Below are 10034 nucleotides of genomic sequence, written 5' to 3' on the forward strand. Positions count from 1 at the left end.
TCTGTGGTTTTTTTCGGATGTATCAGAACACTTGCTTTCCCTTTCCTTTTTTTGTTACAAGAGTAACAAACCAAACAGTGTCCGGGGACTGACCTTTTAGCATTTATATATTTCTCCCTATATTATTATAGAACAATTATTATAAAACGTAATAATCAGTATTTATTTAACATTATAGCAATTATTCTATATTTACTTTATTAACACGTTATTATATTATACTATACAGCCTTTTAAAACTTCAAGCAAAACTTCTTTTCTAATTTTTTCAGCCGCCCATCAGTGATCGCATCCGCGCTTATCTCCTGCCCTCAGTGGCACGAGCAGGAAAAGAATTAAACAGAGACCCCCCCCCTCCCGCAAAAAGTCTCGGAAAAAGCGCAAATCCCACCCGAAATCCCCGCTCAGGACGCATGACGTCACAGCGCCCCTCACGCCAGGCCCCGCCCCCGCGGCCCGCAGAGGGAGCCCCGCCCCCGGGCGCGCGCCGGGCCGGGGCCGTGTGAAGCGCACCTTTTGCACGAGTCCCGCTCGCCGCGGGCGGGGCCTGCGGGGGCGGGGCGGGAGGGGAAAGCCGGCGGCGTGAGCCAATGGGGATCCGTCGTTCCCCGGCGCGTCACGCGTGGCCCCGCCCACTCCCCGTTTCAGGCGCGGGCGGGCGGAACGGGGAGGCCGCGGCCCGCTGGGCGTTACCGGGCAGGGGCGGGACCCCGCTGTCGCGAGGGCGCGCGGGCCAATGGCGAGCGGAGCCGGGCGCGGGGGCGGGAGGGCACGGCCGGGCGGGCGGGGCGCGCCGGCCAATGGGGCTCGGGCGGGGGCGTGGCCGAGGCGGCGCTCGGGTTCCGTGTGAAAAGAGTGAGGGGGCTCGGGTGCAAAGTTTGCTCGCCCGGCGCCTGCGGAGGGAGCGGCGGCGGCGGCGGCGCGGGGGGAGCGGAGCGGAGCGGCCGCCCGAGCGCTCGGGGCTCCGACCGCCCGCCGCGCTCCTCGCGCCCCCGCCGGGGCAGCCGCGATGTGCGGGGGGATGGCGGCGCACGGTCCGGGCGGGCCGCGGTGCTGGCAGAACCGGCGGGCGCGGCTGCTGTGCATGCTGGCGCTCACCTTCCTGTTCTTCGTGGTGGAGGTGGCGGTGAGCCGCGTCACGTCGTCGCTGGCCATGCTCTCCGACTCCTTCCACATGCTCTCCGACGTGATGGCCTTGGTCGTGGCGCTGGTGGCCGTGCGCTTCGCCCAGCGCACCCGCGCCACCAAGAAGAACACGTTCGGCTGGGTGCGGGCCGAGGTGATGGGCGCCCTCGTCAACGCCGTGTTCCTCACCGCCCTCTGCTTCACCATCCTGCTGGAGGCCATCGAGCGCTTCACGGAGCCCCACGAGATCCAGCAGCCGCTGGTGGTCATCGCCGTGGGGGTGGCGGGGCTCATCATCAACCTGCTGGGGCTCTGCCTCTTCAACCACCACGGCGTCGGGGGCCACGGGCACGCCCACGGGCACGGGCACTCGCACGGCGGCCGGCAGCAGCACCCCCGCGGCGGCCCCAAGCCCGAGCAGCCGCCCGGCGACGCGGAGGCTGCGCTGAACCGCGACGAGACCAGCACCTTGGTGGAGAACTCCAGCAGCTCCAACGGAGTCAGCCAGGAGAAGCTGGGTAAGCCCCGCGGGGGAGCGCCGCTGCCCCATCCACGCGTGGAAAAGCGGGAGGGTCCTTTCCCCGAGCAGGGCGGTGGCCGTCCTGGTCCCACCTGGTGCGGGCTCTGTCAGGACCCTGTGAGGACCATCTGTCCCCACTCCTGGGAAAGAGGCGAGAAACTTTCTTAGCAGCTCTCGGGGCACATGGCTGGTGCATCTCTTCCTCACGCCTTCCCTTCGGATGCTCTAAGCTCTGTCTTGCAGACAGGTCAGAGTGTAAAAGAGTCTTAGGATAAAGCAGTTTGCCCTGGGAAAAAAGTTGGTTCTGCAAGGGAAGGCACACGACAAGCGTTTCTTGCCTAGTGAGACGAGCTGTCACAAGACGCTCTCTTAATGCCATCCGAACTGGCTACACGTCAAATGGAGCCCGGCTCAGTGCCTCGGTCCCAGCAGCTGGATTGCTCCTTTGGGTCAGCTCTCAGCTACTTGGGAAGCTACTCTCCATCTATACCAAACATACAGAGGTGTATTCCACTGCAATAACGTTGTGCTTCTTCATAACATCGGTATTAATAGGAAGAAGTATTGGAAATTGCCAGTCAGAACTGTGGCAGCCGGAATGTGTAGCACGCTGGTGTCAGGGCACATGTGTGGTGTCTTGGAATAATTTTTGTTTAGCTTTCTAAAGCGTGCGCCTTCCCACTGGCCTACACACAGGCATACGTTTAAAATCTTCTCTTTCCAATTGTGGTTAAACAGTTTCACGGGTAGGAATTTCTAGGATTATTTTTGGTGGATCCAGAAGCCTGGATAGTTGATTTTGAAGCTGCTCGGTCAAAGCCAAGTATTGCGTGCTAGCGAGTGAAAGGTGTGTGTGATTGCCACTTCTCTGTTCCTAGGGCATCCTTGTCACCAGCAGGAATGGACTTCAGGCTTTGGAACCAATTTCTCTCCTTCAGTTTCAGGGTGACATCAGCAGACCATTGTTGTAGCTTAAAGGGAGCTTTAATTGATCGGAGTGAACTTTGCTACAGTTTCAGGTTTTCTGTGATGGGAGGTTCCAATGCACATTTGAGAAACTTAGTTTCTATTTCTCTGACTTCATGTCGGCTTTGGAAAGACAGGCTTTTCAAGAGGATAGGAAAGTTCTTCTAAATACGCTACATCATCTTCCTGACCACATGATAAGCTCTTAATGTTAGTTTAGCTCCAACAAAGGTACCCTAATAATTAGATTCAAACAATGTAAAATTCTCTTAACCCTTAGTCTCAAACATATCTTGGCTTGGGAATTATTCTTTAATGGTGAAAAGTTGTGCTTTTAGCCAAGTTTTGGACTAGTTAGAGAAAAAAAGTTATAGCATGGATTAAAATGCATGTTGTTGTGGGCTAGCTTCTCTGTAATGTCTCATGGATGTGCTTCTGGCAGTAACAAATAATTTGTTGTGGGTGTTTAGGTGGTAATAGGACATAATTTTGGTCACAGTGAAACTTTGAAATAAGTTTATATTTCCTTCATTCCCCTGTCATGATTATGTAATGGATGGACCTACTCATAGTTTGCCTATGAAAAAGTTGCAGGTAGAGGTGATTGGAGGCTTGTGAGAAGATATAAAATGTAGAGATGACAGCAAAGGTGGTACTGTGCCTTCACTGGAAATCACAGAATGGGGTAGTGGAAGTGAAAAGTAGGCATAGCCTTAGGGGCTAGACCTGCACAGGCATTTCTATGGATACACTTTATGCAAAATAATCAGGGTTTTGTTACATTTCAATGAACATATTTCAAATGGACATGTTTTAACCATTTGCCGTTAAAAAAAGTTCAAGAGCTTTCTGGAACTATGTGTCCCGTTACCCACTCGTACAGATAGCTGTACTGACTTTTCAGATCTCCATTATTCCAAGTACTTGGTACAGAGTAGAGCGTTCCTCTTTCCTTGCTCTCATCGTGGACCTTGAGGTCTGAACTCTGTAACCCGAGATATTTCCCTCTAATGTATTTACTTCTCTGGAAAGTTACAGGTCCCATGTTCCATAACTCCTAGAGGTAGTGTGGAAAATGTAGCTGGGGCTTCAGGGCAGAAGCGTACTGGATGAGGTAATGAGCTGGGGCTTGGAACTCAGCCTTGGTAGGAGCCCACTCCCTCTTCAGAGAGGAGAGGACTTGAGGGCACTCTGCAATTGCAGAATCGCTGCCACAAGGGCAGAACAGCAGAAGCTGCACGTCTTGTTAACGTGTTAATGTTTACAAAGCTCTGAACTCCATAACCTCAGAAACAGTAAGAGCTTCTTGTTTCAGTTTGTCGGGCCAGGGCCCAGTGCCTCTTGCTTTTCTTTACCACTGGAAGTAGCCAAAGAAGAACTTCTGAAGAAAAGCAGGAGGTTAATCATGTACAGTTCTCTCCAATTTGAACATTGCAAAATTGTTTTCTTTCAGAAAGGATTCTTCTTTGTAATGATGTGTGTGTTTATTCCCATGTAGCCGGCGAGCTGTGTTGGAGTGATAAATATTGCAAACAGTTGTAACAAAGGAGGGCACTAAAATGTTAATTTATGAACTGTCCATAACATATGACTTTGGACATCAGAACCTGTATGTCACTCAAAAGCTTTGTGTCACTTGCATAAAAAATAGAATTTTACTATTTATTTATTTATGTATTCTGAAAATAAATAACAGTAGTTCATATCCTCAGAGTTTCAATGATAATTTACACTGCTCTATAGTCAATTCTGCTGGTCAATTCTGTGTTTTAGACGTAAAATTTCAGCTGATTGTATCTCATGGTCCTGCTAGCTCCATGCACCATCTTGGAAGAACTTTCTTTTCCTTGAATTCCAAAGCCCCTTGAAAAGGCATTGGTAAACCTGAAAAGAATCTACTACCCAGCTGTATCATACACCTTTTGAGCTTCCAGCTTCAAATTTTAATAGGAAATAGCAATGCAATCATATGGTTAAAGATGGATTTTAGCAATGTGATCAGTCTATCAGTGTTTCAAAAGAAGGAACAAATGTACCTAACTAAGCTACTTAAACCAGCTTTTTTACATATTGTCTGTAGCTCTGCATTTTGTTTAGGAAAAAAGCAGTGAATAGGCAAATGGTTATGCAGCTGGAAAGGTGAAAGTAGTTTTTCAGTGCAGTAATTAAAATGTGGTCATCTTCATTCTTTGCTACTCTACGTCTTTAATCTCCGTGTAGAAACAGTTGCCTTCTAGATTATTTAGATCACTCATTGGGAAAACTGAATTTTCCTCAGCCAGAGAAGATGTTGCTAAGTGTGTGGGTTGAGTTGCTTTTTGGTTTCATACTCAGTGTGCCCTGCTTACCGTTGGGTATGATTTTATAAGGAATTACATTACCATGTTGTATTATATCTCATGCCTAATTGTTTTATTGTTTTCTTGTCAGGCGATATGAAAGATGACATGAGTGACGTACAAGTGAATGGGAATGCTGGCCATTATCCTCTGGATGAAGAGGAAGTTGAAGAAGACTCTAGTGCACAACTTAACATGCGTGGAGTATTTCTGCATGTTTTTGGAGATGCCTTAGGTTCAGTAATTGTGGTAGTGAATGCCTTGCTCTTTTATGGCTTGTGGAATCCATGCCCTGAAGACGGGCCTTGCTTTAATCCATGTGTCAATAATCATTGCATGGAAAATGCTACTTTATCCCGAGTACTTGGCAGAGCTAACAAGTCAGAGCCAGAGAGCATTACGGTGGCTGGTCCTTGCTGGTTGCTATATTTAGATCCTGTCCTCTGTCTGATTATGGTCTGTATACTCCTTTACACAACTTACCCGTTACTTAGGGAGTCAGCCCTCATCCTGCTACAGACTGTTCCCAAACAAATAGACGTCCATTCTTTGAACTCAAAGTTACGTACCCTAGAAGGAGTCGAAGCAATCCATGAATTACACATTTGGCAGCTAGCAGGGAGTAGGATCATTGGCACTGCTCACATCAAGTGCCCTGACCCTTCCACGTACATGATGGTGGCCAAGCGCATCAAAGAGATCTTTCACGACGAAGGGATTCATGCAACTACCATTCAGCCAGAGTTTGCCAGCGTTGGCTCTGAGTCAGGGAGAGGGAAATGCGAGTTTCCTTGCAGGACTCAGTGTGCTTTGAAGCAGTGTTGTGGAGCAGGAGAAGATAGTACTGCAAAGAAGACAGAAAAATCCTCGTCGCTTAGTATTTCTTGTTCAGAAGTTGTCATTGAATTTCCGAAAACGAGGAGGACTAAGTCAGAGAGCATCCCTTCAGTGAAGCTGGAGGCCTCGAACACCGATCAAAATGAGCAGTTTGAGTCATCTCTGTAACTCCCTGAAGGGTGCTGTCTGAGTTGTGGAGACTTTGTCAACAGCTGTGTTGCAAGAGGAAGAGACAGACGTTTGAGATGCGATTTTGCCAAATAGTGTAATTGCTGAAGTCCTTGTTCTTGTCATATTGCTAAATATAGAATGCTTGTTTTAAAGAATATAATGTCACTGTCATGATACAATGCGTTTGTGTTGACTTTGTTTGACTGAGACAGACAGAAAGTGCATCCATGCTGTAACACTTCAGAAAACCAGTTTCAACATTTCAGCAGAGACACTTTTTGCTGTGCTTCAAATTAAGATACTTTTTTCCAATGAAAAGGTATTTGAGGGATAAGCATGTAGGAACTCAATTTGTGTTACAGATTTCTTGGACCTACTTTTTCCTTTAATATTTGATTTGTAGATATCTTAATATATTGTTTATTTAGAAGCCCTAAGAAAACCAAAGTTCATAGAACATTTTTAAAGATATAACTACTAAAAACTGGAAACCACTTTACAGTTTCACATATTTTTCTTAAAGCTATGTAATAATAAAAATTGTGAAGGCTTTTTTTTAGTGAATTTATCGCACAGCATATTTTAAAGGCAACATCATGTGATTGTCAGAAATTGTCCCCTCTTCTTCTGGTAAGGTAGCTAGGTAATTGAAAACAACAGATGTGAAAGGGTTTTTTTCCTGTCAGAATGGCAGTTCAAGCTACTGTATACTGCTCTGTAATCCAGACATGAGACTGGTTGATAAAGTAATACAGACTTCTATGTTTGATGGATTTTCTGCTGTTTTCCCTTACTTCCAAGTTGTGTCTGGTCATGAAAGTCTTTGAGATTTAAAGAACCCTTGACTCAACAGTGCTATGAATAAATATTTAGCTGATGCTGAGTTTATTAAGATAAAATAATTAGTTTTGTCAATAAGTCCTCTCTTGGCAAAGGTCTGCCAAGCACTGACAGTATAACTCCTGCTTTCAAGCACAGACTGCAGCTCCCCAAACATAATGGTGCATTTTGCTTCCAGCTGAGTGTGTCTGTAAAACACTTGCAGTGACTTCAGTCCTGGTCTCCCACCATGTCCTCAGGAGTCCTCCACCGACTTTTAAGGAAGTGGTGCAGGTATCACTGTATTTCACACTTCAAGATGCTTATGTATCACATAATTTCACTTACTCAGTATCTGAATCTATGGTTTAAATTCTTCACTCAGTTAATTGACAACTGGCTCTAAAGAAGCTGTTACAGTGTGCCGCCAACTTCCACCTTAGGAAAGGAGAGACTGCTCTGTGGACTCTGAATTTGGCAGAGATGAGAGTTGAAAGATAAAACATACAAGAAATCTAAGCTAAAACCCTGGCCCTTTTGATCCACTCTCATGTTATGTATGGGAACTAATGTCTTGTGATTGCTCCTGTGTGAAAAACTGGAAAACAACTCAGATCTTCCATTCTTTGCTCTATGACTCTGAACAGGATAAACACTTTGCCTCAGATTCCCTGTTTTCAAATGGGGATAATACCTACCTCACAGGGGTGTTGTGAGGCTTAATTATTGTGTGAAGAGCTCTGAGATCTGTTACTGGAAGGCACTGGAAAGAGGATAAGATACTAGATTACCTGGCATTTACTACTTCTACAAATGTATTGCAATACCTAGGCACAACCAGAGGGAACTGAGGATAGTTTTGGCCTTATGAATTCTTTGATGCTGTGGTTTTCAGGTTTTTAACAGTATTTAAATACAGATTTTTTTAAAAAGACTGTTTTGTTAGTGAAGGGAATGTAGCTTTGCCTCCAGATACAGAACACCTCCCTAGTTTGCATTTTTAATTTGTCTTGCATCATAATTGCTCCTAAATAGTCCAAAAAATAGTCCTGCTGCTCATCGGACCAGCACTGGCCGAGTCGTGTCAGTGGTCTTACCCAAGCTCTCAGCAGAGCGTTGCAGTCAACTCTCGATTATCCATGGGTGGATTAGCAGTGCTGTGCTTTACCTGTGCAGTCTGCAGAGCCAACACCAGCCCCCGTCTCGCGCCACGCTCTGGCCAAGCGCTGTGTGCCAAAGCACGGGAAAGCTGGAGGTGCTGGCTCTGCTTCCAGGGAGCCCCTTCACAGGCTGCATTGCTGGGTTGCAGCACAGCACTGCCTGGGGTTTTACCTCTTGGCTGCTCTGCAGGAAGCTGTGGGCTGTGGGTGGGTGGCCTCGGCTTTGTGCTGGCTTGGGATGTTGGTGCTTCGCAGCCACCAGCATTGCTCACCTTTTTCTGTGTTTATGCTTGTTGTATAGTCTCATAAACTAACTTAAATGTGTTAATATAGTATTTATATATGTTTTTGTTTTTTCTGAAGTATCTTAGCTCTTTTTTCTGTTACCTGTATATGATCTAGAGTTGACTGTTAAATGAGATCTTGTATGAGACTACATTTGCTGAGTATGCTACCACTGCTACTATACTACAGAGTATTAACCAAGTAAATTTTGAAATGAACAAAGTACTATTTTTTTAAATGTGTATCTTTGCTTTTTATGGTAAACTTTAATTATTTTCATTGCTGGTTTAAAATTTGTCTCAATCGTTAGTATGAATTTTTGACGTTCTGCCGTATATCACTAACACACCATAGAACTACCGTTCTTTAGTATATTTTAAAAAATACCAACAAATTTGAACATGGTAGCACTGGGAAGTCTGATTAACTTCTTTCCTGTTGCTCTTATAAAAAGAGGGCAACTGTTACCATCATTGGTTAATAGTCTCGGTAAATGCATCTGAATAGAGGGAGTTGTAGTCACTAATTCCATTTTAAACTATTTAATCTCTCTTTTTTTTTTTTGTGCCAGAAGTCATATTTTTCTATTTCTGTGTCCATTGCAGGCAATGGCTAACTAAAAAGACAAAAAGCTCTCCCCCTCGTTATTTTAAGTATCAGGACAGGATGCAGAGGTGACAGTGATGATGGTGATGATGATGGGGGCAGGAGGGGGAGTTGTGTGGCCTCTGTCATGTGCCCTGTTGCACGTGCAGCACCGGCTGGTGTTACCAGGGCCCTTTAGTCTCCTTAGCCCTTGATGATAAACTCCCTGAAAGCATAGAGTGAGGTCAGCGTGGTGGCTGTGCAGTAGCAGGAACACAATTTCTCTGTTCTGGCTGTAGGAGACCCGATTGTAGCCCACTAGCTTGTGAAATAGCTCGTGGTTTTTTTTAAACTTGATCTGTCTGGGGTTATACAGACTTGATTTGTTCTGAAGATCACAGTTTAAGAATACTGAGAGTATTCAAAAGCATTGCACAGTCTCTTTTTTTTAATTTTTTTTCCACAAAGCATGAAACTAGTGAATCTCATGTAAGTGAACACTGCAGTGGTGGGGAGCTAATTGTATTGTGTATCACATTCCTGAATTTTTAAAATAAAAACAATTATGGAACACTGATTTTAAGGAAAAATAAGTTTATATTTCAGTGTCTAGATTGCTTAGGCTTCTGATTAAATGTGTCAGAGATGTACCAAACATCACTGGATGAAATATTTTACTACGTCTCATCCAGGAACATGCTATTTTAGAATCACTTCCTAGATTATATCTGCACCTAAGGTGAGGTGCAGAACTAATTCAGACACTCAGTGGGCCAGCCACATCAGTCTTTCTTTTTAGCAGAGTTGTTTCTGTGGAACTCCTAATAATTGTAGCTCATTTGCTTTCAACACCCAGCGTGGGCTTTGTTAATATCTGCAGTTGCCACATCGCAGTGTGCGGTATGGACATACACAGAGTTATGTAAGAGAACCAGCCCCAGCTTGTGACTCCCCAAAAGTCATGGCAAGGGCTCAGTCCTGAAAATTTCTGTATTCTTAAATAGTTTCATCAGGCTGACGAGTACTTACTTGCACACCAGGTATTGCTTGTGGGAGTGAGTCCAAAGCTTCTGCCAGTGTAGTCTAGCTTTTAAAGAAAAAAGTACCTAGATTTTATGGATGTATTAAAATCAGGACTGCTATGGTGTTTCTAAATTTGCTGTAGAAATACTGTTAGTTTGGTGTAATTCCAGAATTTATTCCTTTTCCCTATTCTCTAAAAAGAAA

The 10034-nt window shown here is 45.3% G+C and overlaps 1 protein-coding gene across 1 annotated transcript; it reads left to right on the top strand.

Annotated features, from left to right (window-relative positions):
- Positions 1–850: 850 nt before the first annotated feature.
- On the top strand, positions 851–9266 carry SLC30A1 (solute carrier family 30 member 1). The gene is made up of 2 exons (XM_064414303.1): positions 851–1643; positions 5042–9266. The coding sequence occupies exons 1-2, from the start codon at positions 1010–1012 to the stop codon at positions 5953–5955; spliced, it is 1548 nt and encodes a 515-aa protein (XP_064270373.1). The 5' UTR covers positions 851–1009; the 3' UTR covers positions 5956–9266.
- The last annotated feature ends 768 nt before the right edge of the window (positions 9267–10034 follow it).

Source organism: Passer domesticus, chromosome 3, assembly GCF_036417665.1.
Source record: "Passer domesticus isolate bPasDom1 chromosome 3, bPasDom1.hap1, whole genome shotgun sequence".
In the NCBI taxonomy this organism is placed as follows: Eukaryota; Metazoa; Chordata; class Aves; order Passeriformes; family Passeridae; genus Passer; species Passer domesticus.